Source organism: Lutjanus erythropterus, chromosome 4 (assembly GCF_056507025.1).
Source record: "Lutjanus erythropterus isolate fLutEry1 chromosome 4, fLutEry1.hap2, whole genome shotgun sequence".
In the NCBI taxonomy this organism is placed as follows: Eukaryota; Metazoa; Chordata; class Actinopteri; order Lutjaniformes; family Lutjanidae; genus Lutjanus; species Lutjanus erythropterus.
The window spans coordinates 38306507-38328837 of record NC_139320.1 but is presented as its reverse complement, the minus strand read 5'-3'; the positions used below and the strand labels follow the sequence as shown (position 1 = coordinate 38328837).

The following is a 22331-nucleotide window of genomic DNA, read 5'->3' as shown; positions in this document are numbered from 1 at the left end:
AAAATGATTACTCTTGCAAGACCTTTTGAGGGTCTGGGGTTCCCTTCTAGACATAACAGTGAGCGAGAGATGGAAAGAGAAGTAGAGAGTATAAAGGAAGAAGTTTTAAAAGAAAGGGACACATTTTTCTATGAGCAGCCCAACTATGTTGTGTCCATGTAATCAAATTTGAAATTGAACTAGATAAGGTTATATGCTGTCGTCCCATTCGAGCTAATAAGCATTACAGGTTAGATTATATGTCATCTGCAGGCATCTGTTTGCCAAAAAAATGTATATTTTTATTTTGTTATTTTCATTCTCACCAGAATGCAGGAAACAAAGTCTATGAAACTCAATTTCTTTCTTTCTTTTTTTTTTTTCTTTTCGCAGAAGCCCCACTTTGATTTTCATATCCTCCCCATTTTTGAGGTCTCAAGGTTGACAAGTATGTGTCTGGGCTAGCTGGTTAGCATGCCAACTTCAGTAGATACCTCTCTGTAACACAATTCATAAATGTCCTCGACATAACATCATAACTGTGACTCCTTCACATGCTATTGATAATGTTAGTTAATTTTTCAATGTTTTCAGTTTAAATTCAGGATTTTCTTTTTCCCCGCTGCTCCTTTAATTTGTTTTAGAGCTGCAACAATTAATTGATTACTCAATTATTAATTGATTTCAGCTTCTCAAATCTGAACACCTTCTGACTGACAGTAAGCTGAATATCTATGGATTGCGGACAAAACAAGACATTTGAGGACAATACTTTGGGCTTTGGGAAACATTTATCACCATTTTCTGACATTTTAAGGATGATGCAACAAATTAATTGAGAATGAAAATAAGCATTAGCTGCTGCACTGATTTGTTTTAAAATATCTTTTCCTGTTGGTTTTCATAAGAGTTTGGCCATATTGCAATGTTAACATGGGTATTCAGATGTCAAACTGTACGACTACCTAGACACTTCTGTGATTTCCAAACTCAAAGCTGCAGTTTTTACTTTTGAAACCAATAAAACAAAGCCCACAAAATATTTAGTGCTGATGGCTTCTTAATTATTTTGATTCATTCTAATATGATGGACTTCAAATGGATTTTATGCAAACAACTGTGCAAATTAGACCATGCAAATTAAATATAAAACAATATTTAAAACTATTAATATTCATTAGTTAATGTTTGTCAAAGAGTTGGAGTTGAACAAAACACTAACAACTTAAGAATATTAAAAATGTGCTGAATTAAAACAGATGACAGGAGATAATGACCACATCAAGTGAAACAGAAATATGATCTTCATGCTGTTCAGAGAACTCTTACCATCCTTTTCCATATGTATTTTTGCTCCTTTATATTTCCAGAGGACACTGGGTGGAGGCGAGCTGACGATGTCACAAATAATGTTGGCGTTGTCTCCTTCAGTAAACTCTTGGGGTGAGGGTGCATTTGTGAAGGTGATTTTTTCTGGAATATAATGTAAAACATGTTTTACTCATTGGTATTGAAACATGAATCTCATCAAAGCTCCATCTTCTTCACTCAGTTTGTTTGTTGGGAAGAAATATTTTTATTCACTGTTAGAGATACAGCCATTTGTTAAGCACTTTTTAAGAATACTGTTCCACTTGCAACAGGATATCCTCAAAATCACACGAGCAATTTCTTTTCAATTCCCTGCAATTTTCCTGTAAGGAGAACTAGTAGAGTGCTTGGCAATTTTACTAATCACCACACCTTTATAAATCCAATAAAAATCCAATTCTGAACCCAACCAACTTCCTTGTAATATGATGAAAAGGACCTTCTTTCCCCCCAAATCGAGCAGTGTTTTCAGTTATTCCAAGCTTATTAGCACTCTAAACAAGCTCCTACTGACTGACTAACCTGACTGAGTAACCTGAGCTGAAGCACTTCTGAAAAAATGAACTGGTTAGCTTATAGACTTGACTCACAGCAAAGAATTGCAGTCAACTTCCTGGCTATGAAGACAGTTTTAGCCACATAGTGCATCTCATTTCTTGAAACAAGTGCTAAAAGTTTTAATGTAAACCCTATAATATGCACAAAGAAAACAGTGGCTGTAAATAAATTAAGATGCAGCTGTAATATTCATTGCAGGCAGGGGCATAAGAGACAAAACTGAAGCAGCTGAAGAAGCTTTTATTTACATTCAGCGGGCAACACTGCATTATATCTGAATATTTTTCAGATACTTTATGTCACTGACCAAATTTTTGCAGATTTTACAGAAAAATCTAAAGGCTGTCATAAATTTTGACAGATTAAAACACTGAAGGCGATCTACTATAGTGGTAGTACATTTATTTTATCACAAAATCATGATAAAAAGTTTGAGAAAAATCCAACATTATATTAGCTCTCCAGAGCCTTGGACTGCATTACCCTGAGCAGCATGAATGGGAATAAATTACAATATAATATGAATATTTTTTTGTCTTTTGCCAGATGGTGTGAATAAGTTGCTAACTTTGTTGGTAATCACTTTATAGAAATAAAGTTGAAAAATTGCTAAATTTAATGAGAAATTCAGTTGGCAACACTGAGCTGCCCAATAATTATGATGAAGCAAGTGGCTAAAAGTACATTTATCAGTGAGCAGCAACACTTCTGACCTCCACTGCTGACATGGAAAGTGACCTCACAGTCAGTTTCTCTGTTCATCTTTTCTCCCCCTGCACTTCTACATGCATAATCTGTATGTTCTGTATTATAAATGTTATTCTGATCAACTTGTTTTTGAAAATTAAATAGACTGTGCCTCATTGTTATTAAAAATAAGAATTAAAATGAGTTTTTACAACCCTGTCTGTCAAAATGACGGACAAGGAGAAAGTCTAAGGCAACCTCTGCAGTAGCTTAGTTAACAAGTTAGTTCCATGATGTGCTTCACATCTATAAATAGTTAAATTCCCTTCTTCAAACAGAACTTTCCCATTTTCTTAACATTTACTGAGTCAAGAAGAATGCTCATCTTGACAAATTGCAAACTGAAAAATGCAACAGCAATCTTATTTTGCGATTGACACGGACTATATATTGATTTTAATATGCCATGTCTACATGGGTGAACACTTCTAATAATAGCCTAAAATAGGAACTGAAATAACAAGAAAAGTTGTGTTTGGAAAAGGATTTCATGTCTGATGGACATTTGCTGATGCTTGGCATTCACGGAAAATAAAACCCATTACTCACAAGAACTGCACAACAGACAGGATCATTAAGCAGCCCTCTAATGGTCTTCCGACCGTTTATTGAACTGATGAAAAATCATTCCTCACTTGAAAAGAAAAAGAGTAATGTGTTGCCCTTGAGCAGTCAATAAAATACTTGGAGTTCAATAAACAGGATTTTTTTTCTTCTGTGCTCATACCACTCAATAATTTGGGGGGTGAGGAAAAAATACTTACGGAAGATTTTCACTTTGACAGTTGACTCCCCTTGCTGGTCTCCATTGGTAGCGACACACTTGTATGTACCTGCGTTTTCAGTCCCAGCTTTATACAGTGTGAGGGTGGAAGATGACTCATCATTACGGGTTACTGTTATGTCTGGTCTGTTCGGTTCTATCCTGTCCCCACTTGGTCCAAACCAGTCTATATGCTTGGCAACACCTACAACTGAAAGCACAGTAAAGAGCAGCATGTAAGGAACAAGTTGTCTAAAGTGAACACATTCCACACCAGTGCGCACATAATAAATATTGCTGGATGGTCATACTCCTGCATGGGCTGAAACCTGTGGTTTAGGCATTTTAGATGTTAAATGTTAATAAAAAACATATTAATAAAAATGTTACAAAAGTACAATATCAGCCAATAAGAAACTTTTTTTATATTTTATATCATGTTTTGCCTTGAACAGAAGTGGGTATATCAGAGCCATATTACTTGCTAACAGGACTGCGGTGTGGAGGTGAGTGAAAAAAGTGCATATAATAATATTTATTATTATTTATAACAGCATAATTTGGGAAATTGTCACAAGACATGGAGGGCAACAGAAAACACAGGACATTAAGGGGGGTATTATGTGAAAAAGGTCAATCATTGATTAGACTGATAAGCAGAACATTTCAGCCAAATGATTACATGTACACAACCCAGACCTCTAAATCATCAGGATGTCACTAAATATTCTTGAAAGATGGCTTGCATCTGGTTTCACAATACAGGGTTTTCCCAGACTCAACATGAGTCTGGGTGGTACCAGCCCGATAATGTGATTGTGCGTGTGTACTGTGCCTTCCCCTGGGTTGCACAAACATTTTTTATAACTGAGTATCTTAGGAGATCTTTATCAAGAATGTTTTATTTAAAAAATAAAAGTGCCATGTTTCACATTAAATTAAATTCATAAAAGCCAATGTGTTAATTTACAGTGAATTGGCAAAGATTTTTAAAATAAAGCTATAGCTTTTCATTAACAGTTCAGGGTCCTCTTTTGTAGTGTAGGTGAACATAAATACAATATAAACGCCTTTTTCTTTACACAATTCCCAACCAGCAAAATGTGGCCCTGTTACAGGGTCGTTGAACTTTGCATTGTACCACTGTTTTCATCTTCACATTTCACAACCAGAGGCAGAACATGTCAACCTCCTATTTTTCAGACCTCTTAATTAACATTATGTGATATTTTCAGTTTTGCAGATATGGCTTGTAGGATCAGTGATTACTTTGGAAAGCAAGTTTGCAGGGAGGAGAATCATGTCGCCAGGTGAAAGTGTTATGCTAGACATCTGAATATTATGGCAGTTAGGAAGTCTGAAAGTTAGAGATGCTCCGATTTCAATTTTCTTGGCCAATACTGATTTTCAGTCTTTCTAAGAACTATCATGGACAGCATTCACAAATATTTCCTCAATTTTTCTTGTAAAAATTAAACTGGATGTCCATAATAAAACACTGACTATTAAATATTCATTAAATGCGATTTTTATTTTAATCTCCAGGTTACAACCAGGCCTTATTATAGTTTTATATTATAATACTATAATAAGGCCTGGTTATTATTATAGTATTATAGTTTTATATTAAGATTATGAATACAGCGAATGCAATTTCACAAGATTTTGCAGGATGCGATTTTACGTGATCTCATGTGGAAGCAGATGTAAACAAACCGGAGACTGACGTGGTGCAACAGTTTGCCGTGAAAAAAACAGACGCAGAAGTTAAATGAGTCTGGATGAGAAAATGTTTGAGGAGACACATCAACACAGGTTGTTTATTCTTCAGCCAGAACAGGAGGTGAGATTTTAACTGTCCCTCTGTGAACAGCAGTCTGCTGCTGGCTAACATTAGCCTGAAGAGTGACCATCGTGCAGAACATGTGTATGACAATGACCGGCACAGAATCAGATATGTGACGCTGATCGGCCGGTCACACTGAAAATTGTCCGGCTCCAGTCTCTGGCCGGGATGATTGGTGCATCCCTATTGAAAGTAGTGCAATGGAGGGATTTATGAAACTTTCTGTCTTTCTCCCTTTCTTTCTTCCTAAGAAACTGGATGTGCTTGAACAGCCACAAAGAATCAGAAAGCCATCATTCACGAAAATCCACAAAAAGAAAGAGAGAAAGAAAAAGACTTCTCCTCATTAGCAGTTTTAGCGGTGCTTTTTCAAGCACTGTGCAGATTCCAATATATTATGTGTAATTCATCTGAATACCAGTTATCACATGACATGCCAACATGAATTATTATTTTCTTATTTTTATAGAATATGAAAACAATAAGAATATGACAGTGATATTAACGTAAATCAACTGTGCAACATCTATGTTCCACTCAGGTGTAATATTTCAAACTGTGCAATACCAATATTTCCTGTGGGTAATGGTGTAAATCCAACTGTTGTGTCTGTTTCTTGTTTATATTGTGCCTACTGTTTATATTTCTTCTTGTTTATACTGTTTCTATTGTTTATGTTTTCTCTTGTTTTTATTGCTTGTTTACTGTCCTTATTTTGTTTTTTATTGCTGCATCTTTCTATTTTGCTATCCGCTTTGCTGGTGAAATACTGCAAATTTCCCCACTGTGGGGTTAATAAAGGATTATCTTATCTTACATAAACACAAAACTGTCTTTGTTGACATTTGTTCTCTTGTTATCTTTCTCTGTGATATTATTAAGTTAGGCTATATCTTTAATTGAGTACAAAAATGGAACAAAAAACTGAAAATTGATAGGTGGATGCAGGTTTGAAAGGCTAACAATGTTTAGAGTCATGACAGTTTGGTAAACTTACCTTCACACATGAAGAACTTGGACTCTCCAAGACTAATCTCCCCCTGGCTTGGTGTGATCTGCACCTCCAGTGAAACTAAAACAGAAAAAAATACAAAGTTAGAAACTTGGTAACGTAATAAATCAGGCACTGCCGAGAGAAATGCTCGATAACATTGCAGCATTAACATTGAAACCGTTAACACTGAAACAGAAAACTAATGAAACACTTCAACCTGCAGATGAAGACATATCAGTTGCGGCAAGTATTAAAAGGAAGACTATGCAGGGTTTTCACCAAAAAACAACACGCAGACTCCTGAGTGGGAAACTACCTTACTAAAATGTGAACGTCTACCCACCACTGACAGATAAATGCTCAATTTCACCAACTGACCAGTAGGAATAGTAAATCAATATTCTGTGTCTGAAATCTACCAGACACTTTCATATCTTACCAGCTGGTGGCTGGTGCTAATTTCCCACCCTGATAGACTCATACAAAAATAATCCCTCTTAATAATCACCAACTACCCACCAGAAGTGTGAGACCCCTCCCTGTGCCTGCACCTTCTTATTTCCTCATTATTTTGCTGTGCTTGGGATGCTTTACCAATCCAAAACATTGCTATTTGATGTCCAGGGATTGGTCCTCAACAATAAACTTTCTTTCTGGTTCAATTCATTGACAGCAAATGACAATTCCTTTACTTACTTTTTCTACCTTTTAAATGTAAAACTTTAAAACACACATTTAAAGGCAAATACAGCTAAAAATATATAAAGAAATCTCAAGCTGTGACTCTCATTTCCTGCAGGTGGCTCGAATTACAGCTGCTACCCAGGACCCTCATATCTGCACATACATCAACATTTTTTACTGCATCTGAAAAGGCAGTAGATACAGGATATCTGTAGGGACTAATACACATGCACATAGAAAAAATTCACTAAGCCAGTTTTGGCTCTAGCAGCCCCATGTCCAAAAACGGACATTTCCTGTTCCTCTGTTGCCTGCAGTCTTCCTGTCCTTTCAAGAGATACAGCATCCAGCCAACGCTGCAATTATTGAGTTAACTTGCAGCAGTTAGTAAGAACCTACACTGTGCTGCCAGTGTACCTTGAGAGAAAGTAAGCTTTAAAAACTGTTTTAGAAATCATGCTGTCTGTCTAGCAAGATAAACGCAGTGAGTCGCTCAGTGCACTTAATCAAAGACCGGATGAAAAAGACAGATTTCTGTTATTTATTTGACAGACAGAAGTATGGCCTGAAACACTTCTATGCTTAATTAGAACAAAGCTTCACTTGTTTCCTGCAGAATCTCCCAAGGGGGCAGTCAAGGGTTCCTGTGGTTGACTAAGAAGTGTGACTAAATGGGTCCAAAATCCAGCTCCATATTATGCATGAGCAAGACCGTGGATGTGTATGTACCATCAGTGTGCGCACACAGATACACACAAAGACACACACAGACACACAGGAGGTCAGGGCAAGAGTGGACACACACTGTTGTCGAGGGACACAGGGAAAGAGGACAATGATGTCTAGTGAAGCTGGACTGCAGTGAACAGGCAAAATGAAGATAATGAGATATTTATTGTTGTCACATCTATTTCAGTTGAAGTCTGTTTCCTTGCAAGTGACATTCGCTCAAACGTGAAAATGCAAAGACAATTTAACCTTTGAATCATAATACAGTTAAAGGTTAAATAACATTGGCAAATCACTTTCTAATGTTCTCTCCTTTCACATTTGTTTACTTTAAAACAACTGATTAATTCTACTTGATTAGAGCTATAAAATTTATGAACCCATGTAACTGCTTATTCAGTGTCACATTTTACTCAAGAATTTAATCAGAATTAAAATCAGATTTTTAATTAGAACTTTTGTCTAATTCCTTCTTCTGCATTTACCAGACAAACTGTAAATAAACCTTTCTAAATGCATTGAAAATAAACATTACTGAACCTAAATACTGCTCAAGAAAAGGGACCACTGCTCAGTATAACTAGCAACAAATTACACGGCATGACTAGCTTGTTCTGTAAATAAAAGAGATTGATTGAGAAACTAATGGTCCATATCCTAAAGACGTTTAGTTAACCATCACAGAGGACCAAAACCATTGATACCATTGAAGGTTTGGGATTTTTTTTAAATGACAACAACTGATCAATTATTGATTTTTTTCTGATTTTTGACTGCATGACCACAGTGTTGCATGCGTTGCCTACCATGGGGTTGAGCTCATGACCGTCATTGCCACAAATTTTCTTTTGTAGGGTCAATCTCATGTTATTCAATTGAACAGTGTATTTGAGATCAGAGCTGTCACACACAAAATGCCAAGAAAGCAGCTGCTGATTGGTCAAAAGACTAAACCCAATGCATTATGGGATTGCTAGTGGTGAGCTAACAACAACAACAACAACTGTTTTCAACACGATAAATGGACAAATAATCACAGAAGACATTTAGTGCTGGATTTGTCATTATGTATCTATTTTACAAAGTCCCCCCAAAAAATATACTGCAGTTCAAGTCTGAAAAACAGAGCTTCTGAAAGCTGATCTCACCAGAGCCGATGTTGTAAGTACAAATGTGCTGCTATTTTTAGCAACATTCATAATAAACCAACAGCCCGAGGGAATAAGTTGCTTTTACACAAAAAAAAAATCCACACGGTCATAACTCTACGATCGACTAATCTATCACTTCAGCTCTTAACCCATCAACATCCCAGAATAATATAGGCCCGAATAATTATAAATGATTGTTCATAAGAACCGCACTGTTTGGAACTTTGGTCAACTTTTTCCTCTTGTCCTGTTTCCCATACATTGCTCCTAGGTTGTGGCTATGTGCTGTTGAAAAGTAAACCAAATTTTGGGGATGGTTAAAAGATGTTGCTGCGGGGCCTGTAAAAGTGACATATACAAAATAATTACATCTTAAGTTAGCTAATGTTAGCAAAACACTGGCAAACTAGCTAGCTAATCTACATCAATTGTTAGTGAGGTAGTTAACTAGTGTTTCTAACATAAGCTAACTTGATATATGTCTAAAGTTTATATATATTGGTTTTACAGGTTCCCCAACAACCATTTTAACCATCTTCAAAATTGGGCTCTCTTTTTAACATTGGCTAGCCAGAAAGCACTAGACCTGAACAAATAAAAGCTCTGGATCAAAAAGTGCAAAAATTATAATTGTCTTTTGTGTATTTCTATTGATTCTCTATTGTTGTTTTGGTGACTCATGGGAACAAGGAGAAAACACAAAATGAGTTACTGTTATTAGTATGATTGGTTGCTACTTATGATCGCCTTAAAAAATATCCTTTTGTCAGATAAAAAATCCAACAGTTTTCATATTATTCATTCTGTTCATTGTTCATTCTGTTCAGTGTTACCAAATGTGAGGTAGGTGTGTATAGTATGATCCCTCATCCAACCAGAGCCACAGTGTCAGAAACTGAATATACTCTCTGAAAATCACTGTAGTTTGCACTGTTTCTGCTGTCAGATTATCCTCATCTTAGTCACCTTTACAGAGGCACAAAGCACAGTTTACTATAAATGATTGCCTGCATGACAGTTGTTTGAAGGTTTTATTTTTAAATGAGCCAAATTATTTGATTTTGTCAACAGGATTTGATGTTCAAAGTGAAGGGACATGAAAACCAGGCATCAAAACCCACTCATTTTATTTTCATATGAACTACTAACTCAAACAATGTTATGCTAATTTTATGGATAAGGATTTTGTTTTAATTGGGCAGAGGAAATAAGTACGGTTGGTATTCATTTAGTCAAACAAACAAGCAACTCATTTGCAGAGGAAGCATGATGATGATGATTAGTCAAGTCAAGTGAAGTTTATTTGTGAAGCCCATTATAACACTCAATGTCTGGAAAGAGCTTTACATCAGCAACGTTTCCCAACACAGCCAAAGCTACCCAAGCAGACAGGGAAAATCCTCAAAACAGGCAAAGCACATAAAAAATGCAAAAGAAACACAAAATGCAATAATTAGATCTCAGATCAACAGTCATGATAGAGCAGATTTAACACTTACATGATAAACCCATAAACTTCAATAAAGTATTAGAGTTAAATGAAGGCTGAATAAAGAAAGCCAAATTAGGCAAGTCTATAAACAGGTCAAGCATGAGTTTTTAATATTTTTCAGTTCCAAGGGGCCAGGTAGGTTGAGTGGCAATCAGGGAGAAAGGTGAAATGTGGGGCAGGTGGTGAGTCAGGGCGTAGTAGTGCTAAGACTGAAATAGCTGGGCTCTCTGCATTTCTTGTCATCCTGGAGTATAAAAGCTAAAGCTTATTCCCTTTGACATTTGGCTGGGAAGATCCACAGGCGGTGCAGTCAAAAAGACTGGCTAAATCCGGATTTACTGTACAGTAGCTTCTGTAACATGACAAAAAGTGCTGAGGCTGCAGAATCATGCAGAAATATACTAAATGTTTACCACACCATTGTGTTTGAGGAGTAAATTAAATGCAAAAGTGAAGAATTTTGATGTCAAATAAAACTATATATTATACACCAAGGTGATTTCACACCTAAGCTGTTTGGTTCAGTTCAAACAAACTGGTTTATTTGCCAAATTAGGATGGTACGTTTGGGCAGGTGAGAAAGCTGTCAATGGAACCCTGCCTGGTGTGGACCAAACAACCGGACTGAGACTGCCTGAAAAGGTGGGACTCAGTCTGCTTAACAAGTACACTGTGGTGCCATGTGTGGTGTGAAAGCAAACAAATTTTATGATCGCAGGTATATGATTTTAGCATGATTTCAAATGCTAATAAATCCGGTTGGAAGTGACCTATATTATAAGCCATATATAGTCTACATAGATTTATGCAAATGTGAAAAAAACATCATAAAATGCATGCTCATCAGCATGCATATTTCCCTTGATTAATAGTTAAAAATCAGGTAAAATTGCTGTGCTTAAATCCCACTCTGTGTACTTTGTCAGTTCATTAAGTCAATTAAAAAGTGTGTGACAGCGATCCCATAGTAATAAGCCCCAAACCATTACTGTACAAGACGCCTCCTCTTTGTCCTGTCTCTACTCGTTAGTCATTATTCATAATAACAAGTGGTTGATTTGCAGGCTAATAATACAGAGCCTGATAAGTCTTAAAATCAGTAATTTCTTTGTGAGCTCTTTGTGACACCAAACAACATAAATATACAAATCAGAAACATTAAAGTGCTGTATAAACTTCTGTCAGTCACCAGTGTTTGATTTCCCCACACTGGTCCTGATGATGCAGGATGAAAATCAACAAAACTATCCATTAAATGAGCTACCTCTCTGTAAAACCTGATGTTAACTGTTCTTTGTTGTTTGTAAAAAGTCACTGTCAACATGAACCAGGACAAAACTAAAAGCCAACAATTTACTACAGGTGTGAAAACATCCTTAGTTGCCAGTTTATTAGGTATACTTTGCTAAAACTTACGCCATCTAGTAAAGCAGTGCTGTAATAAATCTACTAAACCATTTATATTAATGACAGTATACTAACACCTCTCAGTATACAATACATATACAATATATACAAACTACAGCCTCTGAAATGCCCATAAAGATGAATCAACACCTCAGTTTCCCCAAAACAAAACATTATTACCTTCAGTGAAAGTAGGATTTATTACAGCAGTGTTGTCAGACTGCATTAGTATTAGCTGGGTTTGCCTCATAATATATTGGCAAAATAATAAAGGAACAGGTACAATAAATTCTAGAGATGCACCGATTTCAATTTTCTTGGCTGATTCTGATTTCCGATTTTTTGAAGGATCTGACCTACTGATTCCGATTTTGGCCGATTGCAATTTTTTAGTCTTTCGAAGAACTGTAATTGACAGCATTCACAAACATTTTTGCAACTTTTCTTGTAAAAATTAAATTGCATGTGCAAAGTCCTCCAGGTTACAGCCAGGCCTTATTATAGTTTTATATTAAGATTATGAATCGGATGAACATGATATCGCGAGATCATGGAATCTCGTGGGATTTCGCGGGACGCAATTTCACGCGATCTCCTGTGGAAGCAGATGTAAACAAACCGGACACTGACGCGGTCCAACAGTTTGCTGCAGTAAAACTTTGCCATGAGAAAAACATACGCAGAAGTTAACCAAAAAACTGGATGAGAAAATGTTTGAGGAGACACATCAACACAGGTTGTTTATTCTTCAGCCAGAACAGGAGGTGAGATTTTAACTGTCCCTCTTTGAACAGCAGTCTGCCGCTGGCTAACATTAGCCTGAAGAGCTAGAGAGTTTACGGCTGCACTGTGACATCGTCAGCTGCTCTGTCTTGTTGTAGACTGTCTGTCTTCTCCTTATTCTGTTCTTGGAATCTGTCACTGACACCAGCTTCAAGCAAGCATGTGTCTGTGTGTGTAGCTATTATCAGCACTGTGGTGATATCACGGTCAGTTTGTCTGCTGCATGCATGACGTGACCATCGTGCAGAACATGTGTGTGAAAATGACCGGCATAGAATTGGATTTGTGACCCTGACTGGCCGGTCACCGGTCAGGGCCGGTCATGTGAAAACCAGCCCGATTCCGAGCATTGCCGATTAATTGGTGCAAGTCTACTAAGTTCTATGCATTGAATTAATGCCCCAAAGTCAGAAAGCAGCGAGCCAGATTGTAAAAGCTGTCAGTATACTTCACAATGCTGCCTTTTCCTATATTAAAACCAACAATGCAAAACCGTTCTCATATCCTCCCAGCAAGCTGACATTCAGAAGGATGAAGGTCCCACAGGGAATGTCTATCACACGATCCCCCATCCTCTTCACTGTCTCTCACTTAGTGTTTTTCTCCTTCTTCTGTAGATCATTAGAATACAAGAACAACATACACCTGCACAGTCTGGGAGTTTTCCAAAATAAACTATTCTGTAGCCCAAGCACTAATTGGTTCTCTCAGATCGAAGGCAGAGCCGTGGCTCCTGTTCGCAGATAGTTATGAACAAGACAGGGTAATTGCACTCCAACCAACAGCTCACTTTTCATATATTTAAGAGGCTAACAAGCTAGTGTAGCTCAAGCCCAGTTAAAGGGCATAAAGGGGGTGGCCAAATTACAAGAAGCATGTCCTAGAAATTTAATCTGCATGTGAATCCCTAGTGACCAACCCATTTTAAACCCAAGTAGGTCTAAGACTGCATGGAGATCTCCACATCATAGAAGTTAAAGGAGCATGGACTGCAGATAAGAGAAGAATACAAGCGTAATTGAATCATCTATCAAGTTCTTTTGTCTCACTTCATAAAGGGTTATTTGGAGTTATTCGTAAGGTGTTTTCACAAATGAGAGATTCATTTTGGCCTTTAGCACAATTTTCAAGCATATGTAATATTTTCTTTACTCCCTAATTTAAGATAGCTAGAGGCATGTTTTTAGAGATGGCGATGTTAATCTGTTGATTGGCCATTCCGCCACATTGGTCCAGACTGAAATATATTAACTACTGGGTAGACTGTCATGGAGACTTGTTCAGACATTCGTGGCCCACCCAATGGATGAATCCTATTGACCACCTATTTTACATCTACTCTGGTACCACCAGTTGTTAAAAACTGATTAGTAATTGATTCCATATGTCAAGGATGTCTCAGTAAATTTATACATATGTCAATCAATATCAAGACTGTGTCAATATTTGTCCATATGCCAATGACATTTCAAGGATGTGTCAGTGTCTAAGGTGCTGTTGAGCCAGAGGTGTATCACATTGTGATGCTTACTGTGACCACGTCATTATTTGATAATACCACGTAGGGCTGGGCGATATGGCTTATGGATAATATACCCATATTTTTAGGTTTAGGAAATACGTCATCTATTTTGATGCATACATTTTTCTCTAAAATAACAAACTGTAAATTCTCAAATAATACAAAAATGCAACAATCTCATAAAATATGACACATTGCTATAGATTAGGGCTGGCAATATGGACAAAATCAAGTATGATATTTCTTATCAAATATCTCAATCTCAATATTGCAACAGTATTGTAGGTAGGACTATTGATGCTTTCATAATATATTACACAATTAGATTTTTGGCAAATAATCATCAGTAATGTGGATGTAATGACTTAGTCATTATATGGGTGAAGGCAAATGATAGAACAGTTAGAATAGTCTGGTCAGTTCAGAAAATTACATTACTTTACTGTAATGCAGCCTTTAAAACCAAGAAACGACAGTACTTATGCCATATAACGATATGACTGTATCCAAAAGCTAAGATGGTATCTTGTCTCATATCACAGTATCAATATAATATTGATATGTTGCCCAGCTCTACTACCATGGTACTAATCTCTCAAATTTTCAGTTCCTACACATATGGGTATTTAAGAAAAAAAAAGGAGTATAGTAGTACAGTAATATAGCATAGTATAGCACAGCATAGTATAGTATGAAGGTTGGATGATATATTCATACAGGTGTGTGTGTGTGTCATCGAGTTTCAGCTGGGAGATTTGTGTGAGCAGCGAGTTCGCTACGTTACATAAACTATTCTTAGACCCACTGAATTATCCTTGTTAAACACAAATACAACCGTACACCTTCTGAATTCAAGTTTCTGTCTTTTATCAGACAAAGAAAAGCTTAACTGCCTTGTTAACTCATCGTAAAACACACTTCATTCAAACTCAACGGAAACAAAATGTGAAAAATATCCTGGTTCTATGCTGTTTTCCACTCACTCATTCTTCAGCTCAGTGGGTCTGTACTGTCCCGCTAGTCTTTTGCTGAGCAGTGCTCTAAATCGTTCCTCAGAGGCAGACCATTAAATTAGCAACAACTTCACAAAAAACAGACAACCAACCATGGACTTGCTGCTAAACCAATTGTTGATATATTCATGCAAAAGCCTATACAGTATAGTGCAGTACAGCATTGTATAAATAAGTCAATTCAAAAAGCTCCACGCACAAAACTTGATGCATAAAAGTTCATGATGTACATGCTAGGTTTTGGAAGATTTAAGTAAGATCTGTTCTTTTCATCATACTGAAAACAAAGCTGTTATTTTTTTGAACTGATAATCATCAAGCAAAAACTCTTAAACCTACTGTAAACTTACCTTGTGCCTCCAATTCATGTTCGATAAAAGAAGATTCAAAGTATGACTGTTTATTAAAACTGGAACAAGGACTTAAAAATTAGGAGAAATGAAGATGGCCCCAAGAGCATCAGAAGGTGTTATGTAGCACTAATTGGCAAACCAAACCTCAGGCTTGTAAAACTTGCAAACAGGAGTAACATGCCCAAACCTGTGTAAAGTTTCATCGTTGTTAAGGCCCTCAACACTGGACTGGTTGAGAGACCGACAGGGAAATAAACAATTCCAGTAGATAAAAGTGACCTAGTTCTGGGTAAACATGCAATCTCCCCCACAGTTAAACTTGGCATTTTATATTAAAAAGACTCTTCAGACTAGAGCTCTTCATCCAAAAAATTTCACTTTAACAAAAACTGAACTAAGATGAAAAGATTCAATCCTGTCCTCAACAAAAATCAATCTCTGTTTACCACCTATGTTTAATACAATAAATAAAACCAGGAATGTGAACTGCAAAGGCCACTTGCAAGAATTTTAGAGACATGGACAAAACACTAAGTGGAATTTTCCATCAACGAACCAATGTCAAGAGACAGACCACAAACATCCAGAGACAATGTATGGCTCTACCTTTGAGTATCTTTAGATTCCATTTTACATAAATAGTTTAATTCTTAAGACTGAAGAGGAAAGCCATACTAACAAAAACCAAAGAGGATAATTAGATTTAATAATCTCGGCCTTTGAGACATTGCCATTTAAGGATGCAGAATATGGTTGGAACCAAAAGATGAGCTGCCAACAAATGGATGATGAATGCCGGTCTGTCCCAAAATCTGAGCAGCAAATTAAGTCTTATTTACAATTACACCATGTGTTCAACTTGACAAGATGACATATGAGCAGAGAATCATGGTCTGCCTAAATTATACCACAATACCAAGATAAATACCAAGAAAACACTACCAGTAAATCTAGTTGTTGGTCCATTTTCCTGCATCTAAACAGGGAAGGAACAAGGTGAATCTGAATGCAGTTTATTTGTGATGTAACACTTGCTGTAGCTGTGGGCAATGTCATACTTGGATGCAGGCTGATCATGACTATAGGAGACAGCTTGCAGTGTCAATAATTCATGTCTCTGTGGGTCATCAATGAAGTGTTTGTAGTCTTGTGGCAAACTCATTAATTTTAGAGCAACATGGAGTAAAAATACTATATTAGTGGTAGTTTATTACTAATGACAGAATTTATCTCTCTGCTGCTTCTTAATGCAGGTCACAGCACGATGCAGCAAAATTCAAAGAATTTTGTACCATTTTCCAAATATAATTGTAGTTTAGGAGCAGAAATTAAAGCACCCTACCCAATTTAATCTGTACTGTAGTCTTTGTTTTTCTATTTAAGGGTCATGCTCATAATTTCTTCAGTACAGCCATGAGGCATTATACTACGTAATACCACTGCATACACATGTCCTTGCATGTGTATGAGTGTGTTTGTGTTCTTCTGTGTAGTGATGGTGGTGGAAGGGGGTTATTTCATGAATGGAAATGGTGTACATCGACGTCCTTGGGCTACAGTAATCAGTGGTTGCAGATGGAGATCCTTAAATAGCCTCATGTAGCCTAAACCCATCCTCTCTAGCTTGGGATGTATCTGAAATTTAAGTGTCCTGCGGGGATACACTGACTTTTCCACACTTATGTTGGGAGTAACTGATAAGATATGAAGAGCAAGGACACCATATAGATGAGAATTTATGCAGAGCTTGGCCTCTTTCCTTTAGCCTCTGTAGTTATCTTAAAACAACACCTCGGGTGCTACTGCATGTGTGCCATTAGATGTTGTAGTAAGCCTCGACCCAGGCCATGACTCGCTTCACTTGCTGTGCAGGATTATGCTCATTATCTATTCTGCTAGCGTAAAACAGACATACAGACACACACACACACGTGCACACAACCACTTAAACTTTAAGCCTGCCAAATTGACAGTCACAGTTATAAACCTTTGCTTAACTATCTGTAATCTAAAATAAACAAAAGAATCTCATCTGTCCTTCAAATGAAGGTATGAGGTATGCTAGCCACTAACACTGAGAATCACATATCTGCGATATCTAATAGGCTACATCACAAGAAAAATTATCTATATCTGTGTAATGGCATAGAAAAAATATGACCTTTAACTATACAGTTGGTAACTTACATAAAAATGACTTTTTTCACATATTTGCTGAAACTCTCACTAAGCCCTTTATCTCAGTACAGTAGTACATGAGACATAATATGTGAAAAAGGTTCATCTCCTCTCTTCCACATTCGTAACAATCTACCACTTTAACTGATGCAGTAAAGGAACGGTTAAATTCTGCACTAACCAACTGAACCAGCATTTGTTGTGATGAAATGATTAGCTATGAAATTCAGAGACAGAAAACGTAATCTATTGAGTAGTTTGTTATGTTTGCTCGGTTTTCCAGCATTAGTAGGCATCATGGGAAATGTGGGAGGTCTCTGCAGCACATGTAGTAGAGTGTGCATCATAGCTGAGCAGAGGGTGGTGCAGAGCTAAGCTGCTAACTAACTTGTGAAATAAATTGCTATGAAGTTAAACAGTGACTCCCATCATTCTCACTCAGTACAACTCTAATATAACCCTGTCTCTGACTGTCTGCTATATTTGCAAGTAGCCAGCTATAGTTTGTCAGTACGGTCAGTAACGTAACAGATGGTAGGTACAAAGTCATTTTGATCTGCTCTTGTTTGGCCTGTTAAAGTTAATGAATAAAAAAACTATATTTCCTGCATCTGTTTTCAAATAAATAAATAAATGAAAGCCCTCTGGTGTTTCAGTGTACAGACCCCCTTAATTTCTTAACAAGTCTTTTATTGTGAAACATTACAGGAACGTATTAGTGGTAAACTTATTAACTGTTCATTGAGTCATAAAATTCAGTTTTACCAGTCCAGTCTGATATTTGGTCTAATATCAAACCAGTTTGAAACTTCTTACATAAGCCCAACCCTATCCATCGCGCCTGAACAAAAACAACCAACCAGAGCCAGCTTACAAGCCAAAACAAGGGTATTTGAGACACAACAATCACTTGTCTAGGGCTGAACGATTTATCGTTTTCTGATCGAAATTGCGATTTCAGACAACGCGATCACGTGATCGCCAAAGCTGCGGTTTTTTGCAGTGCTCCTGAGGGCTATACTACGAAGCAAGCTCAACACAGCCAGGCTTTCTTTGTATGATCTGGATCGACAAAACCTAAAACTGCAATCAGAGATAACGGGTATCATGATGGTGGTTATCAACTCACTTTAATCCAGGCTTCCATCTTCAGACTCTGTGCGTGCTCACATAAAAGGGGCGTTTGTTGCGTCATTTCACTCTTCTTCCGCATGAAGTGAAGCGATCGCGAGCCACTTACTTAAGTCAAAATGATCAAGTTGTTATAATTATGAGCTGTGGAAAGTATACTAAATACATTACGGCAAAAAACAACATCGTTGCTGCAAATAAAGCAGGAGAAGAATAATGATGTCAGAAAATGACTGATGGACTAAATGCGGTCTTAATGGTGCAGTTTATTCTAACATGAAAACTGCACATTAAACAATAAAACTCCATACAGCAGATTTAAACATGAGGAAGTCTGTCTGACACTGTCCTATGATGACAGAGACGTGGATATCACAGAAGTTTTTGGCTAAACGAACGTAAAACGAGTGTTACTGATTTAAGATTGTCCGTGATAAATGATGATGAATTTTCTAATCAGTGATCTGAGCTGCAATATCACCAAGACAAAAGAGATAACAGTAAAAAAGTATTCAAAGTATCTGTAGTGGCTTCATCATTATTTTACTGTGTGGATTATATACCATGTAAATTTAAAGTGTTAATATGATCTGGAGCAAACGGGAAAAATGACTCTGCATCACCAAACGGAGGTTACCATCATGACAGTGCGATGCAGACAGTTTGTGCTGCTGTTACATTTTTACATTATATGGATTCGTTCGGTGATATTACGAACATACAGCTCAGCAGCTTTTCATTTTTAATGTCTTCCCTCAGTTTAAAAGCTATATCGCTCATAAACAACCTTGTTAGGACAATTATAAGTTAAAGAACAGCGCGTTTTACAGACGATTTAATCTGAAACTCTTAACATAACCTGCTGCCGACCAGGTCATGAGTTTAGCATAAATTACCACGGTGATCTAGCAGGTTAAAAGAGAGCCACTTTCGTGACACTGAAAACCCTGGATTTAGGCTCAACATAGCTCGCTAACCCATTACTCTTGCTTCGTAGTTACACTCCTCTGACGTGCATCATAACCAACAATGCAGCGAACGTCATATGGAACTTAATGAATGGACCAGACCTGTGTGTGTGTGTGTTTGTTTGTTTATTAATTTATTTATTTATACGGATTTAATGTGATGATGTGTGTGAATTGTCTTCAGTATAGTCAGTCGTTTTTTCCCTTAATGTTATTTTTCTTTGAAGCCCTCACAAATACCTAGTTTGAATAATTAATAATGATTGTAAATGTTACTATACATTGTGAATATTGCACTGAAGCTTGATTTGAAGAAAAAATCGTGAATCGAATTGAAACTGCAATATCTGCCAGAAAAATTGCAATTAGATCTTTTCCTAAAATCGTTCAGCCCTACACCTGTCTACCCAAAAATCGCCTATCCCAGCTTTAAAAAGCAAAAATACAGTATTCTTTACATAGCAAAAACTAAAGCTATACCTTATTTATTTACTGCATTGAACAGTTTACAGTTTGACATAATTTTATGGACCACTGAGATGAAGAAGTGAGTGCCAACATGAATGAAGACCAAGCCTTTTTAAATAATTTACACACATACAAGCAAACCAACATGAACCTATGTGCCACTTTTTCAATATCAGACAGGTCTCTAACTGGTAGCGTCTGAACTGCAGGAAAGCAAATCAGTTTAGACTTCAAATGTCAACAGGAATGAAGTGCCTCTGCATCAGTGATAGTGCCAGTATGTTTGTTATGTATTGCAAGAGACTGACTCACAATATCTTGCAATATATCAAAATTTTATTTGTCCCACATGCTCTAGCTAAGAAAAACTGCCAATAACTCATCCACTTGGACCAATTTATTGTGTTGATTTTTTTATTACAAACAAAAAACTCTGAACAAGACAAACATATTTGTCACTGGGCAAGCTTACACCAACTTTGTCTATTAAAATACTCAAATTACAATAAAAGAAGAACATTAAAAGACACTTGTAAAATGTGAGAGACCAAGACATGTAGGCCTAATTCAGATGTTTTGATTCACACAGGGCTTACTCATTTTGATTCTCCATGAACAGTAAAAAGATTTTCCAAACAGATTACTAGAAATGAACAAGGAAGCATTTAATTTAGAACAAACACAGCACTGAGATCTCAGTCTTAAAGGGACAATGCAGACCCAAGGAGGTCGTATTCAGGACTCAATACTTTTAAGGAACAAGTGAGTATTTGCTTGCTGCTCATGCCTCTCAACCACAGTTATACTCACTTCGACCAGTTGCTATGGAAACGTGTTTCCCAGCTCCCCTCTCCCCATATTTTGACATCACCTCTCTCTCTCTCCCTCTCTCTCATAAGGCTGTCTGATTGGATGCAGCAGTACAGCCTCAGAGGAGCGACTATTTACATTGAAGAGGTTGTCAAAACACAGTGCACAACTTCAGCTGATCACCATGATTGCCTTCAATGGCGAGGCCAGCGGTGGGGTATGATGCGCCAATGCCTGCACCCATTATCCACATACTGTACGTACATAAATGCTACCAATTCAAGCCTGTACAATATGATTCAGTGAAACCACATGAGGTTTAAAGAGCAAATTTTAACAATTCATTTGACTCTCAGCTGGTGCTTCCCTTATTATAGCCCCAAGCTGAGGCATCAATATCTGCCAGGCTTTAAACACTTGGGGCATTTCATCGGTGCATTGCTTTTCAAACATGATAAGACTGCACAACAGATGGCCGCAAGCTCACAGTAAATCTCTGTGCATTAGGTTTAAAAGAAATGGTAATGTGCCAGCCCAAAAGGAACCACTGGTACAGAGAAACTGCCTGGCTCTTAATTTTATCTATTCAATCTATTCCAGTCAAAATTACCCTTGTAAAACCTAAATCTTAATCTTCTTTCAGTGGTGTCTACACCACATAAGGGAGCTTAAAATGTAATTCATATGTACTTAAATCCTTTTTTTAAGCTATAAATGATTAATCATATCTGAAAATTAACATATTCTGCAATCCCAGTCAGCAGATAACAGGATTGGCTTTGTGGCAGCAGAATGTTACATGTTAAAAAACGAGGGCGTAAAATATCACTTGAAATACTGACGTAATGGTCATATTTATGGGTTACATAATAGGGCAGCGCACATTAGAATAAGAGGCCGAGGCAACAGAAGCTGAGCTGCCACAGCTGAGATGATTCAGACTCCTATCTGTTGTGGAGAAGTGGCCGTTTGAAAGGTGTTTGGCTGCGATATTGAAGTGTCATAAAACAGGCCATATTTCATGTCATATCACTTTTATCACTTTGTCATAAAGCAAAAGGATCATTTCAGTCTCATGTAGTGTAGCTAGATGTGCATCACTATAAGACGGGATTTAATTTAAAAAAATCTGGAACAAAAGGTTTCTCACTCAAATACATTAAAACACATCCTTCAAAAAATTTCTATTTTGAGATCAGACTTTTACATTCAAATGAAACTTCCCTGACAGCAATTTTAAAAAAATTTTAAACTGAAATCTTCTTTTTGTTAATCTCTGCAGCATTAAGAGGTCTAATGGAAAAATGGTTGTTAATGTGAACTGGCCACTACAAAACTTAATTTTGATACATGTAAACCCAAATACGATAGATGTAGGGGAAAA

The 22331-nt window shown here is 37.0% G+C and overlaps 1 protein-coding gene across 9 annotated transcripts in view; it reads right to left on the bottom strand.

The window, feature by feature from the left end:
• The window catches only part of ncam1b (neural cell adhesion molecule 1b), a 114113-nt gene that overhangs the window by 57275 nt on the left and 34507 nt on the right, over positions 1 to 22331 (bottom strand). For all 9 annotated transcript variants that reach the window (XM_084717902.1, XM_084717903.1, XM_084717906.1 and 6 more), the window contains exons 2-4: positions 6262 to 6336; positions 3420 to 3629; positions 1309 to 1452 (exon numbers count right to left, since the gene is read on the bottom strand). In XM_084717902.1, the coding sequence (XP_084574028.1) occupies positions 1309 to 1452; positions 3420 to 3629; positions 6262 to 6336 (429 nt within the window). The remainder of the gene's footprint in view (positions 1 to 1308; positions 1453 to 3419; positions 3630 to 6261; positions 6337 to 22331) is intronic.